The 22,008-nt window shown below is 44.7% G+C and overlaps 1 protein-coding gene across 4 annotated transcripts in view; it reads left to right on the top strand.

The window, feature by feature from the left end:
- The window catches only part of ABCC4 (ATP binding cassette subfamily C member 4 (PEL blood group)), a 246,336-nt gene that overhangs the window by 55,288 nt on the left and 169,040 nt on the right, over nt 1–22,008 (top strand). For all 4 annotated transcript variants that reach the window (XM_082700685.1, XM_082700688.1, XM_082700687.1 and 1 more), the window contains exons 5-8: nt 17,179–17,268; nt 19,187–19,350; nt 20,592–20,717; nt 21,670–21,919. In XM_082700685.1, the coding sequence (XP_082556811.1) occupies nt 17,179–17,268; nt 19,187–19,350; nt 20,592–20,717; nt 21,670–21,919 (630 nt within the window). The remainder of the gene's footprint in view (nt 1–17,178; nt 17,269–19,186; nt 19,351–20,591; nt 20,718–21,669; nt 21,920–22,008) is intronic.

Raw genomic sequence — 22,008 nt, 5'->3', positions numbered from 1 at the left:
TAGCAAAACGCAAGATGTCTCCTCCAGCTCCTCCTCTGAGCAGAGTCCTGTTAATCTTGGAATTGTGAGCACGCCGGAGGCTTCTCACTGTCTGTGGAGGCTGTGACATGTACCTTCAGGTGCCTCCTGGGTGATGTGAAATATTTAGCGCTGCCTGTCCGCCCCAGTCAAGGCGTCTTCGTTGCTGTCCTTCTCCTCCTCGTGCTTGTTCTGTTGTAGTCTCTTTCTACCATTTAGGAAACGGGTCTGATTTCTCTATAGAATTAGCTAGATCATGCTTCGCTCCCATAGATAAATAGGAAATTTCACTAGGACTCTACTGTGAGAACCTTAATCGTGGGAGCCAGGTTTGGGGGGATGGTTCAGTCCCACAAAGCTCTTTCCTGCCCAGGTGAGGTGGTGATAGTTCACCTGTTTTTCTTCCTCTCCCCACTAACTTGCCTTTGGGAAATCTGATCCGATCTGGCACATTGGCTGCATGTAAACATCTCCCAAAGGTGTTAATTTGCTGGCTTGATTAGCCTGAAAGAATTGTCCCCTTACAAAGACTTGGCTTGGGTCAGACCATAGGCGTAACCTGAAATGCCAGGAACGTGGGAAACACAGGTCTCCTCAGGCACTGCCTTGTGTCTAGAATCCTGCTGGGGATGAAATAGGACACTTCTTCACCGCAGGTGGGCTGACTCTTTAGGGCAGAGGCTGGCACTGCAGCGAAGCTCTGAGAGGCCCCTCCGAACATTCACGCCTTAGGCTGGGGCCCTACCTGCTGATCCCCGGTTCTGGGAGAGCACTGGGTTGGGTGTCGTCACTGGAATGGCTGCTGGGTTCGTAGTAGAAGTTTGTAATATTGCAAGATGTCATGGGATGTAGCCTACAAGAAAATGACTTATGACTTCTTTACCTTTGCCCCGCTTTGGTAAAATTGCACTTGGCTTTTGAGCTTTTTTCTTTTTTTTTTTTTTTTTGAAGATTTTTATTTTTTAAGGAAGTTCTGCACCCAATGTGGGGCCTGAACTCGTAACCCTGGGGTCGGGCGTCGCCCGCTCCACCAACTGAGCTAGTGAGGTGCCCGGAGCATTTATTTATTTACTTATTGTTTGGCTGATGGTGTTAAAATACGCATAACCTCACATTTACCCTTTTAACTCTTTAAGGGGACTGTTTGGTGACATTTAAGTAAATTCACACCGTTGTGTGGCTGTCACCACTATCTCACCATTCATCTCCAGAACTTTCTGGTCTCCCTGGACTGAGACTCTGTGCACGCTAGACACTGAACTTCCCGGCCCCTACCCCCACCGCCATCCCCGCGTTACTTCCTGTCCCCGAATTTGTCCCCTTTTCCTAGGTACCTCATATAAGTGGATTCATGTGGTATTTCTTCTTTTGTGTCTGGCTCACATCACGGAGCCTCATGTCTTCAAGCATTATCCCTGTTGTCGCCTGTGTCAGAATTGAACTCCTTCTCGAGGCCGATGACTGTCCCACTGTATGGACGGGGCCCATTCCTCTGTGAGTGGGCATTCGGGAGATTTGCCTCCACTTTTCGGTGATTGTGAATACAGCTGCTGTGAACATGGAAGGGCAGATCCCTCTTCAAGTCTGTATTTTCAGCTCTTTCTGGGGACATTTCCCCAAAGTGCCATGGCCGGACTAGATGGTAAATTTTGAGGAACTGCCCTACCCTTTCCCACAGTGGCGGCGTCATGTTACTTACCCACTTGGTCATTGGTTTTTCTGCGAAACGTGAGGACTAAATGAAGAGGAGTTTGGATGAACTGTGGCATTTTGTTTGGATCGGTGATTCTGGTTGGTGGTCTCTTGATACGGCCCGTGGGAGTCTGTTTAGTTTCCTCAAATCTATAGGACTTTTTTTTTTTTTTTAACTTTTTACCAAATAAAGAGATTATGCAACATAGGCTGTGTCTTTTGGAAAGTCAACAGATTGACATGAAGAACACAGGTTCCTCACCGTAGTGATGTCTTGAACATTACACTTGCTCATTTTAAGGAAGTCACTGCCTGTCATGGGTTATATTCTTAGCATGGGTGACTGTCACCTCTGCAGTGGGACTGGTGGCTTCTGTCCTGTCTTTGTTCTTGTCCAGGCCACAGAAGAAGTAGGACATGTCCAGCTTCAAATCTCAAGGGGCTGCTTTCCCAGCTCAGAGCAGAGCAGTCAGGGCCAGACTGGGGGGAGATGGCAGCTTCAGCCCCATTGCTAGTGGAAACGGATCTCGCAGTTGCCAACTTGACCTTGGCTTTAGGCTTGGGTGCGCGTGAGCCTGAATATTCTAGGTCTCTAGTCCTGGGCGCACAGGATGGCCTTCTCTGTAATCAGGATGGTACAGAGATTTTCTTGTATTACCAAATGCATACGACACAGAGGTTTTTTCTTAAGATCTTCAGCCTGATGGGCCGTGGGTTTCCTGACTGTGTGCAGTTTGAAGAACTGTGGCAGTTCCATAATGAACCTTGATGGCTGGTTTGCTCTGAACGCCAGGGAAAGCCGGAGCGGTCAGCTTTCGAGCTCATGGACACATTCTCTGTCCTTGTTCCTTGGTGCAGTCTTCCTTGCAGAACGGATCATTCTGACCATCCTTTTTATTCTGGCTAAAATCTCCTCTTCACTCTCTTTAGAATTACCCACAGGATAGTTTTTTTTTTAAAGATTTTATTTATTTATTTGACAGAGAGAGATCACAGGTAGTTAGAGAGGCTGGTAGAGGAGAGAGAGAGAGAGAGAGAGAGAAGCAGGCTCCCTGCTGAGCAGAGAGCCCGATGTGCGACTCGATCCCAGGACCCTGAGATCATGACCTGAGCTGAAGGCAGTGGCTTAACCCACTGAGCCACCCAGGCGCCCCCCACAGGATAGTTTTTGAGAGTACTTGTCTTTCTTTGGTTGAACTTGAAGATGAGTGACTTCCTCCCAACATCTGAGTTTCCTTTCATCCTCTGTTGTGGATCTGTCTTGGCAAGAATTTATGTACAGGAAACCCTCATTATTCACAGATTCTGCGTTTGCAGATTGCCTGCTTGTGGAATTTATTTGTAACCCCCAAATCAAGGCCTGGAGCTCCTTCACAGTCATTCGTGGGCACACACGATGTCACTAAAATTTTGTATCCTCTGATACGCGTGTTCCTAGCTGGGGTTGCCGCCTCGTTTCAGCGGTCCTACTGTAAACAAAGTGTTCTTCTCACGGGCTTTTTTTTTTTTTTTTTAAAGATTTTATTTATTTATTTGACAGAGATCACAAGTAGGCAGAGAAGCAGAAAGAGAGAGAGGAGGAAGCAGGCTCCCTGCTAAGCAGAGAGCCCATACAGGGCTCGATCCCAGGACCCTGAGATCATGGCCTGAGCCGAAGGCAGAGGCTTAACCCACTGAGCCACCCAGGCGCCCCTCATGGGCTGTTTATATGTAGGGCCTGTTTTCTGCTCTTCTTTGCTTCTTGTTGGTGATTTTGCTGTTTTACATGGCCCCACCCAGAATGCTAAGGTGCTTGTCTGGTGTTCCTGAATCCAGCAAGGCTGTGATGTGTCTTGTGGAATAAACATGACACGTAGTACGGAGAAAATGCCTGTGTTAGATAACCATGGTTCAGGTGGTTTGTTTTTGACTTGGTATTTTTTTTTTTTTTTTAAATTAATACCTATAACGCAGTATTTGTTTCAGGGGTACAGGTCTGTGATTCATCAGTCTTACACAATTCACAGCACTCCCCATAGCACATACCGTCCCCAGTGTCCATCACCCCGCCACCCCAACCCTCCCCTTCCTTGTTTTTGGTAAGACTTCACTCTCATTTGTGCCTTGGTCTTCCTGTGTGTTATCTCTGGCAGATTTAAAAACATTTTTCTTTTTTTCTTTTTAAAGAAAATGTAAATTTTCAGAAATTGATAGTGAACCCTAGGTGGGATTTCCCTTGAATTTATTATGCCTCTTCGGGTTTGTTCAACTTTTTGATCTTTAATTTATTCTTTCTCTAAAAACTTGGGAAATGTTTGGCCATTATGTCTTTTGCAATATTATCTTCTGATCCATTTCCTTCTTCCTCTTTCTTGGATTCTTATTCCATGTATGTTAGAACATCTGAAAGTGTCTCGGAGTTCCCTCTTTTTTTCCCCCCTAAATTTTATTCAATTTTTTTCTCTCTATTCTTCAGATTGGATAGTTTTCTTTTAATCAGCCTGACTCCCCTTTCTGTTATCTTCAAACTGTTACTAAGACCAGCTAGTGCGTTTTCCCTCCCTGGTTTTGTATTTTTCAATGATAGAATGTTCACTTTGCTCTTTTTTACAGTTTGTGTTTTTCTGCCAAGGATCTGTTTACTCATATTTCTCTTTAATTCTTTGAACATATCTCCCTTCAACTCTTTGAACATAAAATAAAAAAAAAAACAGTGTCTGTGTCAAACTTTTTTTTTTAGTTCTTATTTATATATTTGGGGGACTTGCTTTTTATTATGAAGACTGCTTTCTTTATTGTCATGGTTTAGATTTTCCTGTGGGTTTTTTTTTTTGTTGTTGTTGTTGTTGTTGTTCTTTTTGTGTGTCTCAGACTTAAAATTTATTGGGCATTTTGAATGCTACATTGCAGATCTGCCTTCTGATAGTCTCTTGAGGAATGTTGCATTTTGCATTAATAGGTCACTCACCAACTGATCTCTTTTAACTTGGCGTAGGCCTGATTTATGCTTTGTTAACTTACACTTTTGGGAATTCTAAGGTTATTTTCTCTAAGCTTCCAGTTAGTAGGTTTCAGCCTTCAAGCTCTGTGTCCTTTGTGGGACCTTGTTAGGCCTTGGTAGTAATCTTTTCTAGGTTGAGTCTAGAGCAGATCAGTTCTAGAGAAGAGATTCTCAGCCTTTGCACTGCCAGCATTTAGGGCTGTGTAATTCTTTTTGGGGGGTTGGGGGATGGAGGGGACCCCATGCATCATGGGATGTTGAACAGCAACTGTGGCCTCTACCCACTCGATGCCAGTAGCGTCTTTGAGTTGTAACAACCAGTAAATGTCTCCAGACAGTGCCAGGTGTCCCCTGGGAGGTAGGGCAGCACTGGCCCAGCTGAGAATCCCTGCTCCACGCATGGTCTTTCCTTCTCAGGTGTGGTCTTCCTGGTGTCTCAGCTGTATTCCAGCCTTGTTGATCGCTTATTAATAAGGTTTCTCCGCTCTGGCCGGGCAAGAACTCCAGTGCCCTAACTTGACCTTCAGGGCTCTGTGTTCTGCTCCTCGTGCCAGCTCTCTGGTGAGCCTCAGCCTCTGCTGACCTGGGCCTTTTTAGCCCGTCCCTCAGCTAAGGCCTTGGCCCCAGCATCCCTTCCCTGCCCTGGGACATTGGGGACCCTTTCATTCATCCTCGGAGGTGCCAGCTGGTTTGGCCGAGCCCAGCCTCACCTCTGCCTCCTCAACTCCGTGGGAGCTGCTGTCCCGCGTGGGCTCCATCCAGCTCCCTGCCACAGCTGGAAGATGAGCTGCTGGCCAAGAGCTACGACAGCGGTCGCGTTGACCTTTTGAGTGTCCCTACTCCCAGGGATCTGTCTTGTACTGCCTGTTACCGGTGCCCGGACACATGATTTTGTCTAGTTCTCTACTTGCTCGTGGCAGAGGTGGGGCTGGGGCTGGCCCACCGTCACACAGCAGCTGTCTGCTCGTGGCCTTTCCTTGCCGAGTGTTTATGGGCCTTGCAGCGAGGACCTCCGTGTACACGACAGGGCAGGGTGGCCCTCCACCGGAGCGTGGACCCGCTCGGCTTCTTTGCCGAGCAGAGCAAGGGGACAGGTCATATGCTAGGCTGCGGGTCACCGGATTCTGTTATGAGTCATTGTTGCGCTTAATACAAACCCAGATCCTGGGTTTAATCCAAGACCTGCTCCCCCAGAGTGAAGAGAAGCCTGGAAATCTGTATATTTAATCTGTATCCCAGGGATTCTTATCTGCAGGACAATTGGGGAGTCATCGTGCTAGGGACGGTGAAGGGGACAGTGGGCAGGGCGGTGGTGGGTGTGGAGCCTTCTTAGACAGTGAACACACAGCACACAGCACGGCTGTCTGCATTCCTTAACCCAGGATTTGTGCTGAAAACACGACTGACACTTAACTTTTGGGATCCAATTAGTTTAATTTTAAAATTTTTATGTTAGTCTGGAGATGTTTTTGTTTCTTTGTTATTTGAAGGTATTTCTTTAGTTGTAGAATTTTTTTGGTTGGTGGCTATTTCCTGTCCCCGCCAAAGGTGATCATTTTGTTTATATATTTATTTGTTTATTTTAAAAAGGATTTTTAATTTCTTTTTTAAATTTTTTTTTTCTTTTTTAAATTTTTAAGTTATCTCTACTTGATAACTTGAACTCACAATCCGGAGACCAGGAGTCACCTGCTCCCCTGACGGAGACAGCTAGGCGCCCCTCATACTGTTTATTTATTTTTTTAATTAATGAATTTATATTTTTTAATTTAAATTTTTTAAAATATTTTGTTGATTTATTTGACAGACAGAGATCACAAGTAGGCGGAGAAGCAGGCAGAGAGAGAGGGGAGGAAGCAGGCTCCCTGCTGAGCAGAGAGCCCATTGCGGGGTTTGATCCCAGGACCCTGAGATCATGACCTGAGCTGAAGGCAGAGGCTTAACCCACTGAGCCACCCAGGCACCCCAGTGAATTTTTATTTTTGTAAGATATTTTTATTTGTTCATTTGAGAGAGAGAGGGAGAGCGTGTGTGAGCCAGAGCATGAGCATCTAGCGGCGGGGGGCGGGGGGGAGGTGCGGAAGGAGAGGGAGACAGAGACTCCCCGCTGAGCAGGGTGCTTGACTCGGGGCTCCATCCCAGGATCCTGAGATCACGACCTGAGTCCAAGGCAGATGCTTAACCCACTGAGCCATCCAGGTGCCCCTAAATCCATGAATTTTTAATTATGGTAAAATACACATAACAAATTCACCCCGTTTACCATTTCTGAGTGTCCCAGCTCGGTGGCCTTAAGTATGTTCACATCCTTGTGCAACCATCACCACCATCCATCTCCAGAACTCTCCATCTTGGAAAGCTGAAACTCTGTCCCCATCACACCAGTTCCTCGTGCCCTCCCCCCACCCCTGGCCACCCCCATCCTACTTCCTGTCTCCAGGAAACTGCCTGCTTAGGTGCCTCCTGTGAGTGGAGTCACACAGGCTTTGCCCTTGGGTGCCTGCCTTTTCTCTCCCTTGGCACAGTGTCTTCAAGGTTGACCTCGTTTTTTGGAATGGGTGCGGGTCCTACCTCTGCTTAGTTTTCATTGAAAAAAGTTAAGAGTTCGCCCTTGTCCTCAACAGTGGCCACCAGCTTTCAGTCACTTGCGGAGGACGAGGAGGGCATCTCCAGACAGGACGGTACCCCCGCTCTGGGTCCCTGCGCAGAGCTTGCAGCCGTGGCTGGCTTAGTTATGTTTTGAAGTCCTCGTCTCCTCCCTCTGGGACCCATTAGCTGAACTGACCGGGTTATTTTCTTTGTTTGGATCTCTGTGACTTGACAGGCGTTGGTCCTCAGTTGCTACTGGTTACTCTGCTCTCTAGTGACAGGAGAGCGTTGGGTGTGGGACAGTGGCATTCCGTGGAGACTGCGGTGGGTAAAGGCGGTTTCCTCCCCCGTCTCTGCACTTTTCTCTTCGTTCCTTCGTATGGACTGATGATCCATGTTAAGGCATTGCTGCTTTTTAACTGGTTTGGTTCTAAAAACGAATGTTGTGAAAATGACGAGTTAAACAGCATCTCCTTTTGTCAATTTTTTTTTTTAAATTTCTGTACAGATTTGCTGGTTTTCTGAAGGCTTCAAGCACGGTATTTACAAGGGAATGAGTAATTCTACAACTTGTGTGATAGCACAAGAGGGTGCACTGTTCCTTTACGTGTGCTGCATATCCAACTTCCTTAAGTTCCATGCTTTGAGAAATAAAACACATTAGGAAAAAAGGTTATGCACATTTGTAAAACACTCTCTCTCTTTTTTTTTTTTTTAAAGATTTTATTTATTTATTTGACAGGGAGAGACACAGTGAGAGAGGGAGAAGCAGGCTTCCCGCTGAGCAGGGAGCCTGATGTGGGGCTCGATCCCAGGACCCTGGGATCATGACCTGAGCCAAAGGCAGAGGCTTAATGACTGAGCCTCCTTGGCACTCTGACACAGTCATTTTTGACAGTAAAATTATGCACAGTGGTTGACTCTGTGGAGGGTATTTTGCTTCCCTTTCGTAGTCTTAGTATGAAGGAAAGCACACGATTAAACTTTAGAAACTTCTTTCGAGACAAAAGAGTTCTGAGTAAATATAGATGTTATAAAAGACTTGGCGTGTGGCCTCATATCTAGATTTTTATGACTAAGCCTGCCATTTCTGGCAAGATAGTTTATACTCAACATTTTAAAATGTTTTATAATTTTTAGAAACAAAAACATATTACATGGTATTTTTAAAAAGTTGATGATAGTTTTTTTCTTCTGTTGGGGATATACTTCCTCTTTATTTTTCTCATTAAGATAGTCTCTCCTATAATTGTGTGTGTGTGTGTGTGTGTGTGTGTGTTCGCTGTCCTTTGTGTCCTTGTCATTGGGTTTTTCACATTCACTGTATTATTACTTCTTCCACCGAAGGGCCACTCCCCCCCCCAACCCCCGCAACTCACCTTTGCCCCAGCTGCCCTGTGTTGTTCTATCTCTTCCCCTCTCTTGTGTGGGAGACCAGTCACATGGTGCTTGTCTTTCAAAACAAGAAATTGGTGATGGGAGGGCCTGGGTTAGGGGGTGTCTTTCGTTATGTAGGGATGTGACCTCACTGTGAACGGGACTGTCATCGTATGGCCTCACACATTCAGGGACTCACGGAGGCTGAGGTGATGAGGTCAGGGAATGCAGAGTCAGTCTGACCTCAGAGCACATATCACAGACCCCCTGGTCGTTCTTGGGGTCCACATTGTGGCCCTTCTGCTCAGAACGCGTTAAGTCTGTATGTGTCCTTCTGGCCTCTTAACCCCCAATAGATCACAGCGGTAAAATGGTAAAGGAAAGGTGGCTGATGAACTTAAAGAAGGCTGATGGTAGCCTCAGGAGGGCCATGCCAAAGCTTGCAGAGAACTTTCCGTACAGGTGTGCTGGCTTATAGGACAGTCATAGAAAACAAAAAACAAAACAAAAAAAAAACAAAAAAAAAAAAAAAAAAAAAGAAAGAAGACAATGGAACTGTCCAATTATAGAGAGGTTGTTGATTTTGTATGCACTTTGGTTTTCATTTCCTTGAATCTCTTTTCTTCTACAGAAGCATAGAGGGGCTCTGATTAACTTCATGGCGATGTCACCCATTATATTTATGGGTACGGAGATACTAGGTGCTCCCTGTGTCCTCCTTCAAAAACAAAATTTAATGGTTTCAGGTTATGCAGTCATGAAAGAAGACGTGGCAGCATTACTAAGCAACTCTAGGCAACAATATTGGAAAAATATAGGCAATTTTCTGCTTTGGGTGAGCTAAGTGTACTTTTCCTACGAGCCTGTTGCAGTCATACCCAGGGTACCTGGAAACGACCTTATCTGACAGACTCAGCTCTGGGGCAGGGCCATGAATCAGGAAGGAAACCAAAAATACCAAAGAGGTGACCCAAGTACTTGGTTTTTAGTTCTGAAAATCCTTTAGGTTCTTCCTCCAAGCCTCCTTGATGTGATTTTACTTAAAATGTTATGAGGGGAGCCTGGGTAGCTCAGTGGGTTAAAATCTCCGCCTTCAGCTCAAGTCATGATCTCAGGGTCCTGGGATCAAGCCCCGCATCAGGCTCTCTGCTCAGCAGGGAGCATGCTTCCCACTCTCTCTCTCTCTCTCTCTGCCTATTTGTGATCTCTGTCTGTCAAATAAATAAATAAAATCTTAAAAAAAAAAATGTTATGAAGCTGTCCTGGTTTGGAAACAGGAGAAGGTGCTGGTGAGAGGGATAGCTTGATAGCAAGGGAAGGGGTGGGTGTGGAATTCCAAAGACATGGCCACTTGGGGCTGTCTCTGGGCATAGTGTCCTCCACACACACCCAGGGTCCTTGACATTGGGTCTGAGGCACGTTGGTGGTAAGGAATTGGTATCATTCGGATGGAGAAGAACTGTTTCTGTTTTTAAGGACTGTTAGAAGAGTGATGGTATGTGTCCATACTTGGGTTTTGTGTTTCACGTGTATTGATTAAAATAATTGAGAAAGAAGAAAACAGTATATTTTTCAAATGAATGACAAATATTACTTATTTTTTAAAAAACTGATTAAAATCATTCTTCTGGTCCAGATTATAGAGTCGACTTATGACTCTAGATGTATTTTGATGCCCACCCAGAGAAGGAGCCCCCTATAAATGGATGCCTACTCTAATCGAGTTTGCATTCCACAGTCGGCAATGTTGTTTTTAATGGCCATGTGGACTCCAGGATAACCCATAATTAGGCATTTCGATTGCTTCCAGTTTTTTATATTAACAGATGTCAGTGCAGTGAACATGACCAAAGTGAAACCTTTGGAGACATCCTTAATTTCTCAGGGTATATACATTTCAAGGTTTTTTTGTTTGTTTGTTTGTTTGTTTTTAAAGATTTTGTGTATTTATTTGACAGAGAGAGAGAGAGAGAACACAACCATGGGTGTGCGGGAGGGAGAAGCAGGCCTCCCGTGGAGGAGGGAGCCTGATGCGGGACTCGATCCCAGGACTCTGGGTTCATGACCTGAGCAGAAGGCAGATGCCTAATGACGGAGCCACCCAGGTGCCCCAAGGCTTTTTTTCTTTCTTTTTTTTTTTGGCTGATCTTACTTATTTATTTCAGAGAGAGTGAGCAGGGGGAGAGGGAGAGGTAGAGAGAATCATGCTCAGCGTGGAGCCTGATGTAGGGCTCCATCTCGTGACCTCATGACCTTAACTGAAGTCAAGAGTTGGTCGCTCAATGGACTGCACCATCTAGGTGCCCTGCAAGGCTTTTGAATGCTAGATTTCCTTCCACAGAGCTGGCAACTATTTATAGTCTCTGGGAAACTGAGATGGTCCCCACCCTTGCCAAGACTGGCTCTTGTAACTTTCTGTTTTTGCTACGTTCACCAGTTTCTAGATGAAAAAGAACACTTTGTCATTATTTCTGAGTCATAACGAATTTCAGTATTGAAAAATTTTCAGTGGTCATTTGTGTTTACCTCAGTGAGTTTCCTGCACCTGTTAGCTGCCACTCTTTTATAGTAGCAGACTTTTATAATTTTATATATATATATAATAGTAGACTTTTATAATTCTTGATATGTAAGACTTCTTTTTTTTTTTTTTAAATATTTTATTTATTTATTTGACAGAGAGAGAGATCACAAGTAGGCAGAGAGGCAGGCAGAGAGAGAGGAGGAGGAAGCAGGCTCCCTGCTGAGCAGAGAGCCGGATGCGGGACTCGATCCCAGGACCCTGAGATCACGACCTGAGCCAAAGACAGCAGCTTAACCCACTGAGCCACCCAGGCGCCCTATGTAAGACTTCTAGATTTAGCAAAGATACTAATCCTGGGTCTGGTATATACAGTGCAAATAATTGCTTCCAGTTTCTGTTTCTTTTTTGCTCTCATGGTGGAACTATTGTGCTCTTACAAGGAAAACAAATTTAACTAAACAGTATCCTTTTACACCCTGTCAACTTAAGGAAATATGAAACCAAAACATTGCTTTAATATGTGCATTTTTTTCTCTACACCCAACGTGAACTGTTTTTCAACTGTAACATACATAATTTATTAGAACCAAACTTGAATTTTCTACATTAATGAAGAGTGGTAATTTTGCTTCATTAAAAAAAAAAAGAAGTACCCAGTGTTCTCTGTCAGGATGAATATGTTCAGCTTCTTTTCTCATCTGCAGAATAGGAGTAATTCTTGTTTTGTAAGGTTGTTTCTTAATCAGTTGTCTGGGTTGTAAAAGGTGCTCAATAAAGGGCAGCTAGTTCTATAATTTTGCTGATGTAGATGAATATGACAGCCTCTGTGCACTCAAATGAGCTGACAGATCCTGGGGGCAACAGACATGTAATTGATTTTACTAGAGGCTCTTCTGTAGGTATGAACATGCTTGTTTGTGTGTGTGCGCGTTTCTGTTCCTTTGGTCTTGATCTTAGGTAGACTTAGATCATCAATTTTATACTTCTCTTTCTTTCTAATGTCAAACATTTAAAGCCAGAAGTTTCTGCTAAGACTTGGTTACCTGTATCCTACAAATTGTGATATATGGTCTATTCTCATTTATTTAAAAATATTTCTGATTTCTCTTAGGAGGTCGTCTTTGTCACGTGGCTGTTTAGAAGTTATGTTGTTAATTCTCACATATTTGGAGTTTTGAGAGCTATCATAGTGATTTCCAATTGAATTCTTCTGTCACCAGAGAACATTCTGTGTAACATTTTTATGTTTAGAAATTTATTGAGATTTATTTTATGGCCCCAGCATATAGGGTCAGTGTTGAGAAATATTCAGTGTGTACTTGAGAAGTCAGTCCTGCAGCTGTTGGACATGGTGTTCCATAAATGTCTGATGAAGGTAGTTACTAGTGTTGTCCACATCTTCTGTATCCTGATTTTTTTTTTTTTTTTACTTTCATCAATTACTGAGAGAGGGATGTTGAAATCTATGATTGTAGTCTTTTCTGATTTTTCTCTTTTGTTCTGTGTGTGTTTTTTTTCTTTAAGATTTTATGTATTTATTTGACAGAGACCACAAGCAGGCAGAGAGGCAGGCAGAGAGAGGAAGGGAAGCAGGCTCCCTGCTGAGCAGAGAGCCCGATGTGGGGCTCCATCCCAGGACCCTGGGATCGTGACCTTGGGATCATGACCTGAGCAGAAAGCAGAGGCCTTAACCCACTGAGCCACCCAGGGGCCCTTTTTTCGTTCTCTTTTTGTCTCATGTATGTTGAAACTTTATAATTTGATCCGTACACTTTTAGGGGTGGTGAAATGACATTAGTATGAAATGTCTGTCTTAATCTTTGGTAATTCCTCGTCTCAAGGTCTGTATTGTCTGATGTTAATAGAGCCACACCACATTCATTGTACCTATTGTTTGTGTGGCATATCTTTTTTTATCTGTTCACTTTCAATCTGTCAGTGGATTTAAAATCTGTCTTCCGTATACTGCAATTTGGGTTTTTTATTAATTCTTTGTGACAGTCTCTGGCTTATAGTATTAATGTATTACATTTGGTGTAAATACTGATGTGATTGGGCTTCAGCTTTTCACTTTGCTATTTATTTTCTATTTGTTTCATCTGTTTTTTTTTTTTTTCGTCTTCCTGACTTTTTTTGGGGTTTATCAGAAATTTTTTAGTATTCCATTTTGATTCCATTATTGGATTTTTAGCAGTATCTCTCTCTTTGTGTGTTTTTAGTGTTGACTTAGAGATCCAAATAGGCATCTTAACTTACTATAGTTTGTTTAATCTTAATATTGGACTATTTTACACAAAAATGTAAGAAATGTACAAGCGTAAAATTCTGTTACCCTTCCTCATTCATTGTGGTCTCGTAATCATTCACATCTACATCATGCAGCGTGACCATTTTTTGCAATAAGCAGCCATTTGTCTTTCAAATAGATTAAAAGGGAATTTGTAATCTTTTATGTTTAGCTACATATTTGTCATTTGGGTTTCTCCTTATTCCTTATTGTACATCTTGAGTTTTCATCTGGTACCAGATCCTTTTGACTGAATGAAATTTATTTTTTTTAAAGGCTTTATTTATTTGAGAGAGAGCGAGCACGGGGTGGGGGCAGAGGGAAAGAGAGGAGACGGAGAAGCAGGTTCCCCGTGGAGCAGGGAACCTGATATGGGACTTGATCCCAGGACCCCTGGGTCATGACGTGAGCTGAAGGCAGATGCTTAAACAATTGAGGCACCCAGGTGCCCCTAAAGAATTTCTTTTATAATATCTTAAAGTTTAGTTTGGTGATAAATTCTCAGACTTTGTATATCTGAAGATGTCTTAAATTCACCATCGTCATTTAAAGCACATTTGTGTTGGTTATAGAATTCAGTTATTCTTTCTTTTCTCTTAACTCTCACTAGATGTTCCACTGTCTTGTTTCCAAGGTTTCTGATGTCAGCCCTCAGTTATATTGTTCCCTTATGTGTAAAGTGTTCTTTTTCTTGGTTTTTTGGTTTTCTTCAGTCTGAGTCTGATGTGCCCTAGGAAAAGTCTTTGTTTTGATATTTCCTGGTGTTTGCTAAGATTCTTCAGTATGTAATTTAATATTTTCTACCAGCCTTGGAAAAATTTCAGACATTATTTCTTCACATATTTTTTTCTTCCCTATTTTGTCGTTTTCTTCCAGGAATCCACTTTCATGTGTGTTTCAGTCCTTGTTATTGTCCCACTGAACCCTTATGCTCTTTTTTTCCCCCTTCAATTTCTCTCTCTCTCTTCTGTTATTCAGATGGTCATCTAAAAGACTTGATGAATCTGGGAACAGATCAATGGAATTTTTCTGCTTCTAAAGTTATCTAGTGGATTTTTTCATATTGTACTTTTAAGTTCTAGAATTTCCATTTGGTTCATCTTGGTAGTGTTCATTGTTCTCCTAAAATTACTCATTCCAGTTCAGTTGTTATAACCATATCTTTCTTTAACTCCTTGGACATATTTGTATAATGATTTTATAGTTCTCATCTACTAATTCCAAAATCTAGATCATCTTAGGGTCTACTTTTATTGCCTCTATTCTCTGTCTTTGATCATGGGTCACATTTTCTTCTTTGTATGTTTAATAATTGTTTACTGTGTTGGATGTTATGAGGGTTAATATTATAGGGGGTTTTGACTAAATTGTATTGCGTTTTGTTCTTATGAACAATTCCTGGCAGATTGGTTCTGTCAGGAACAGATCTATCTACCTATGTTACTACCTACCTTCCTATTCTATGTGTCTGTGTATCTGTCTATGGCAGATATTTCCATCTTAAACTCGGTCTTAAGGGGCATGGCTCTTACTCTAGAGTATGATCTTTATTACTAAGTCATGGCCCTCCTGGTCTTTAAATAGAGTGTCTGAGGTGTTTGTGAAGATCTCTTTATTCTTGTTGAGTGGGAACTCTGTGTCTCCTCACATGACCTCTGGAATCTCTCTTGAGCCCGCAATGGGTGCTAACCCCCCTTGCTAACTCCCTGCGAAAACTTTTGGGACCTTCCCTTCTGCCACTTGGGCTTGCAAATTCCGGACATTTCTGCAACTTGGAACAGATAGCTCTTCCTCCTTGGCTCAGTGAAACTGCTGTTCTACTTGGTCCAAAAGTGTGCCTGGGCAGAAAGCCAGGTGAGATACAGGGCTCTGAAGGCTTCTGGTCTTGTGCCGCCTGGTGGCCAGTGCCGGAACAGCTGCTTCGTCTCTTTGGTCCAGCTTTACAGTCTTAACAGTTGAGGGCCAGTCCAGTGCTGACTGTTCTTTCCTGGTGGAAGCAGAAGTCTGACAGTTGGCTTGTAAGCTCTGTCTTTCTCATTAATAACAAGAATGACACACCACGGGTTTTTTTTTTTTTTTTTTTCCTAGCTAGAGTATGCCTGATTTTCTTTTGCGAGATGATTCATTTCTGTGTTGGCGGCTATGCTGCTGTTAACCTAGGTGAGCGTTTCTTCCAGAGTCACCCTTTCTGTCCTCAGTCTCAGCTGTGACCGAATGACAAGGTGTCCCGATGGTTCACCGAGAGTGGCCCTTTATACAGATTGTCACCTGTGCCATCTTACCCTCTGGTTCTCACTGCCAGCAGCAGTGACTCTCTGTGAGTGACAATAAGAGATGGGTGCAGTTGTCTTGAGGTTTTGTTTTTGCTTTTTGAAAATGATCAGTTTTAGAATCAGTTTTGTGTGCCATTCTGTCTTATTGTCATTGTTCCAATTCGTTATCAGATATCTACTTCGACAGTGCATTTTCTGCATGCGGGATTCACCTGTATTTGTATGTAAACTTGGCTTTAAAAATATTTTCAGAATAGCTTTCAGTAATGAAGGCACACTAAAGTTTCTTTCTTTTCCTGGAGGGACGTTTCTTTCTTTTTTTCTCCCTAGTCGGGAGAGGGTTGTAATTTTCTTTTTTTGTGACTGATTTATCTACACTTGTGTGGCACTTCGTACTTTTCAGAGTGTCTTCAGGGTGTCTGGCTCTTCTTTTCCCTTCACGCAGTCCTAGTGCACGTCCTGTTACCTTTCACCTGGACTACGTCACGAGGCGGCCCTCGTCTCCCCTTCTTCGGAGCATCTCCCGGCCAGTCACTTCTACAGTTCAGTCTTCCTAAAGTTGAGTTTCTCACTCAAATGTAAAAAAGACGTTTATTGTTCCATTTTGTTTTCCAGACATGAGCCGCTTTCATTCTACCTTTCCAGCCAGATTTCAGGTGTTCATGGTTTAACTGCTTCTGTGTGTCCCTTCCCTGGCTCTGCGTGCTGTTCCTTCCGGCCACAGTGCTCTTCCCTTCTTCCCATAGGGTTTCTCCTCTTCATCATGCAGGGTCTGGCCTGCCCACAGTGCTACTCTGTGGAAACTGTCCCCAGCTCCCTGTGCTGGGACCACTTGTCCAGGTCCCACTTGAGTTACAGCTGCTTGTTCTTATCTTGTCCCATTTCTAAAAGGGAAACAAGCACTCCTCAGTCACCTGGTGTCCTGCTCCTGGTGGATGACAGGTGTCCCACTCCTAGGAACCCCGAGCTCCGTCTAGGTAGTGCCGGGTTATTTCCATTCACACAGGAAACTTCAGACCCAGAGTGTTTGCATGACATCACATGTAGAGATAATGACTGATTCCAGATATAGTCCGTCCCCTAGCTTTTGTCCATAGACGGCCTCTCCACTCACAGAGTGTGGCTCAAAATTACGTGAGTTGACACCCAAGTATATATCTTTTTATACTTTCAGCGTGTCCAAATTCATCAAAAACCGGGGCGAGAGAGTTGCCTCGTGCCTCCTCTTGCTCCCTTTGTTCCTTGTGGGATGCGGCTGCCGCCCCATGGAGGGGAGGAAGGCTGAACGCGGGTCCCCAGAGCCCCGCTCTTCCGGGACACCTTGCTCTCCTGACATCACTCAAGGTCCCGTCAGAACACATTCCACTTTGCTCTTTTCCCAAGTGTGGCTTGATGTCCCTGCAGCAATGTAAGTCTCTGTTCCCCTCTTCTGTTTCAGGCGCTTCGCCTCAGTAACGTGGCCATGGGGAAGACGACCACCGGCCAGATCGTCAATCTGCTGTCCAACGACGTGAACAAGTTCGACCAGGTCAGCTGCCCCCCAGGAAGCCTTCTGCATTCCCACCCTCTTCCTTGGTTTAACTACTTGGAATTTCAGGTGCCAGTTGTTGGTGTAGGCCAGACTTCTTTTGAGGACAGAAGATGAGGATACTTTTTTAAAAAATTTTTATTTCTAAAATTTTATTTATTTATTTATTTATTTATTTGACACAGAGAGAGATCACAAGTAGGCAGAGGGGCAGGGGGGAAAGCAGGCTCCCCGCTGAGCCGAGATTCCCGATGAGGGGCTTGATCCCAGGACCCTGAGATCATGACCTGAGCTGAAGGCAGAGGCTTAACCCACTGAGCCACCCAGGTGCCCTATTTTTAAAAGATTTTAGGTATTTATTAGAGAGAGAGAGAGAGAGGGAGAGAGAGTGTGCACCAGTGGGCAGAGTGGGCTGCAGAGGGAGAGGGAGAAGCAGAGCCCGACGCGGGGGCCAATCCCAGGACTCCGAACTGTGACCCGAACTGAAGGCAGACAGTTAACGCACTGAGGCCCCCAGGTGCCCTGAGATGAGGATACTTTCTATCCAATTCTCATTTCTTCTGTGTTCGACTCATAATAGCATGTGTTGTCCGGTAGAGAAGAGTTTTGTTTTCGGAATGCGTTTATAGCGTACTTCAGTCATATACACGCAGACAGCAGTGTTCTTACCTAGCCTGGGGAAATGTCCCATAGTCCTTCAGGAGTGGCCCTTCTGAGCACACTTGGTCGGTGCTGCTGCCTGGATCCTTTCTCCTCCTCCCTATCATGACCTCTCTCCTCCATAGAATGACCTCCTGGTGGGCAGGGATTGTTCTGTGACCCCAAGAGTGCCCGCTACATAGAAAGTACCCTCCCTACAAAAGATTTTATTTACTTATTTATTTTAGGGAGACGGCATGAGTGGGGAGAGAGGCAGAGTGAGAGGGAGAGAGAGAATCTCAAGCAGGCCCCTTGCTGAGCGCAGAGCCCGACGTGGGGCTCCATCTCTCATGCCCCTGAGATCATGACCTGAACCAAAATCAAGAGTCAGATGCTTGACCACCTGACCTACCCACGTGCCTCGTTTTTTAAAAACGATTTTATTTATTTATTTGAGAGAAAGAGCAAGCTTGTGAGAGAGAGCACAGGAGCATGAGCAGGGGGGAGAAGCAGAGGGAGAGGGACAAGCAGACTCCATGCTGAATGCAGAGCCAGATGTGGGGCTTGATCCCATGACCCTGACATCATGACCTGAGCTGAAACCAAGAGTCAGACACTCAACCAGCTGAGCCACCTAGGTGCCCCACAAAGACGTTGATTAAAAAAAAAGAATGCCCAATGGGTAATCCCTAGGCATAAATGACCTATTCTTTTCTACCCTGCCACAGTCCATTTGTACTTACCTTGTGAATATACCGTACTATCCAGGGCAGTGTAGCTACTGGTCCGAGTTGTATTGCTCTACACCACTTCTAATTATTCATTCATCAGACATGAACTAATCTTAGTTTCAGGGATGAATAAGACTTAGTTTCCTCCCTGGAAAAGCCACAACCTAACAGGGAGGTAAATATCAAGTAATTACTCAAGAGTATGGCAGGTTCCATAATACAGACTTTTGCAAGCTACTGGGGAACCCAGGGGAGGAAGTTTGGGGGAACCCTGAGCCCACGCAGGGGGCAGATAGAATTGAGGTCTTTCTTCCGATGCTTTGGTCTAGTCTGGTTCTCCCTGGATGTCCCTGAAGCCTGCTCTGTGGTGTTTTGGAACAGCTTCATCTGGGTACTTGGATTTTTGCTCCAGTGAGTTTAAAGCCCCCCATGATCATTTCTGTGTAGGTTCCTGTCTGTCCTCTCAGAGCAGATGGCTTCTGTACTGGGTCCTTCCTGGTTTTGTGCTCATGTTGTCCTAAGAACGCATTGCCTTTTTTTCTTTTAAGGTGACAATATTCTTGCACTTTCTGTGGGCAGGGCCACTGCAGGCGATCGCAGTGACTGCCTTGCTCTGGATGGAAATCGGAATATCCTGTCTTGCTGGGATCGCAGTCCTCATCATCCTTCTGCCCTTGCAAAGCTGCATCGGGAAGTTGTTTTCATCATTCCGGTAAGAGAAGCACTGGTTTAAAAAACAGGGCATGTGTGTTTGTCCATATCCATGGCTTGCCCTGTGCTTCCGATCACAAACAAAAAGGCTTCACTGATCTCTTCTTTCTGTTGAAGAAAGCTCCTAGAACTCGGAAGCTTCTCCTGTTCTCTCCTTTGCCCAGTAGAATTGACAGCCCCTTTCATCTCTGCGCCCTGGCACTTTGTTCCCACTTTTTACACTGCAGCCAATGGTATTATTGTCCATCCCAGGGGCTTTCTCTGCACACTGAGCAGGCTTCGCCTGGGGAAGGTTCCAGCCTTCAGCTGAGGGTCAGTCTTGAAGCCGGAAGGGTGAAGGCATCCGCCATCTCCTCCTGGATAGCTTTTCAGGCACTGTCCCTCCTAAGTACTGTCTTCCAGCAGAATTTATATACGATGACATTATTTAAACATGTATCAAATACGAGTACAATTTAAATGTCTCTTTCAAGACCTGGGTCTGGCCGTGTCTGTTTTTGTGATGCTTGTTTTCAGGTGTGCAGGCGTGTGTCTTGTTTTTAATTCAATGTGTCCATTAAATTACAAGCTCCCCAAGGGCCAGGTCCACCCCGATTTTTGTCTGTTAGTGTCCCACAGTCCTAGCGGAGTATGTGGTAGAGAAGGTGATGGTCCCAGAGGGTTAGAAGTGGGTCACTGTCAAGGTGGTCAGGTGTGTGATGATAATGCCATGTGAAGTGCGGCCAGTTCTCTCTGCTGTGTCTCTGCTCACGGTGTTTTCTCAGTGGGGAACTGGCTTCACTCTCTTTGCTAGGGAGAAATGTTCTGTGTACTTGGGGCCCCATTGCGGCGCTCCTAGAACTCGGAAGCTTCTCCTGTTCTCTCCTTTGCCCAGTAGAATTGACAACCCCTTTTTTCTCTGTGCCCTGGCACTTTGTTCCCACGTTTTACACTGCAGCCAATGGTATTATTGTTCGATCCCGGGGCCTTTCTGCCTCCTGGAGCTGACAGTTTGTATCTGACTCTCTTTCCTGTGCCTTCCTTAGCCCCTACTGCAAATTCTCCAAGTTACTTCTTGAATTGGGATGGACTTTGTGGACTTCCTCATTGAAGTCTTTCTCCATCTGTGTTTTGAGTAGGAGCTGCCTGAGTTGTCTGAGCAAAGGCGTTGTAGGGCATCGTTGGATCCCTGGTTCTCAGGCTGTGGCCGCTGCTGATAAGGGAAGTGGGGCTGTGGCTCATCTCTCTTGTCTGTCCCCTTAGGAGTAAGACCGCAGCCTTCACAGACGTCAGGATCAGGACCATGAATGAGGTTATAACTGGCATAAGAATAATAAAAATGTATGCTTGGGAGAAGTCATTTGCAGACCTTATCACCCACTTGAGACGGTAAGTTTCTGTGTCTGTTGGAGCCTGTTTTTGTACTTTCTGTCTCCTGCCTCCACGGAAATATTTGAGGGGACTTCGGGTGTTTAACCTTTAGAATGTGAACTCCCAACGCCGTCCACCCCGCCTTGTGCCGTAAAGCACATTAACCTGCCTTTCCATTTACTGTCCTAAAGGAAGGAGAGTGCCTGTGCTGTTTCTACTACAAAAATGAAATTCCAGATGTTTCTTAAGTCTCTAAATCCCAAATGAGCAATGCTGGTAGCATTTGCAAGTATGACATTTACATGGAAGCTATAGTTTATGTTTTTATGTTAACGTAGCACAAGTGGGAAGTTTGTACAGACTGGGCCAGACTGTGTACAGCAGTGTTATTCATGCCAAACAGAGAAACAGAGCCATGGAAATACTATTACGCCTTGTTTTGCTTTAGGTCTGTGGAATTGTTTTTAGTCTTTGATGTCAATATTTGGGGAGTTTGGCCCTTCCGCGCACGGTATGTCTGTGTCAGCGCATGTCTCTACCATCTACTTTGTACCTTTGGATGCACTCTTCTGTCTCATGCACATATCTTAGGGTTGCTTATTCTCTTCTCCTCTGAGTTCCTAAGCTCCTAAAGGAGACAGACCACGTGTCTGTCTGCCGTCAGCAAGAAGCCCGGCCCAGGACAGGCATGGACGCGCGCTTGTGGACTGAATGTTCATACCTGGTCCGACCGACCCAGGATATTAACACGTGACATGAAGCCTCTGTTTATTCAGATGCGCGATGTGGTGATGACTATGTGGTCCTCTTGTTGGGGTCGGCCCCGGGCCATGTGCTGTAGGATTATTTCCATAACGCGAGGAACGGTTTGTCTTAATCCCTGTCCCCTCCCTGGAAAGGGGCCACATGCAAAAGGCACTTGAGTCCACGACTTGGATGTTGATGCTTCCTTGTAAACTCTCTTTTCCAGGAAGGAAATTTCCAAGATTCTGAGCAGTTCTTACCTCCGAGGAATGAATTTGGCGTCATTTTTTGTTGCAAGCAAAATCATCATTTTCGTGACTTTCACCACCTATGTGCTCCTTGGCAACGTGATCACAGCGAGCCACGTGTTCGTGGCCGTGTCGCTGTATGGCGCTGTGCGGTTGACCGTCACCCTCTTCTTCCCCGCGGCCATTGAGAAGGTGTCCGAGGCGGTCATCAGCATCCAAAGGATCAAGGTCTGGTGACAAACGACCTTTTTATCTATTTTTTTTTTTGGTATTGTTTTAAAGACTTTTATTTATTAGTTTGGGAGAGAAAGTGAGAG

This window comes from Mustela nivalis (genome assembly GCF_964662115.1).
Source record: "Mustela nivalis genome assembly, chromosome: 15".
Classification (NCBI taxonomy): Eukaryota; Metazoa; Chordata; class Mammalia; order Carnivora; family Mustelidae; genus Mustela; species Mustela nivalis.
Note: the sequence above shows the minus strand (reverse complement) of the source record. Positions and strands in the feature narration are given on the sequence as shown.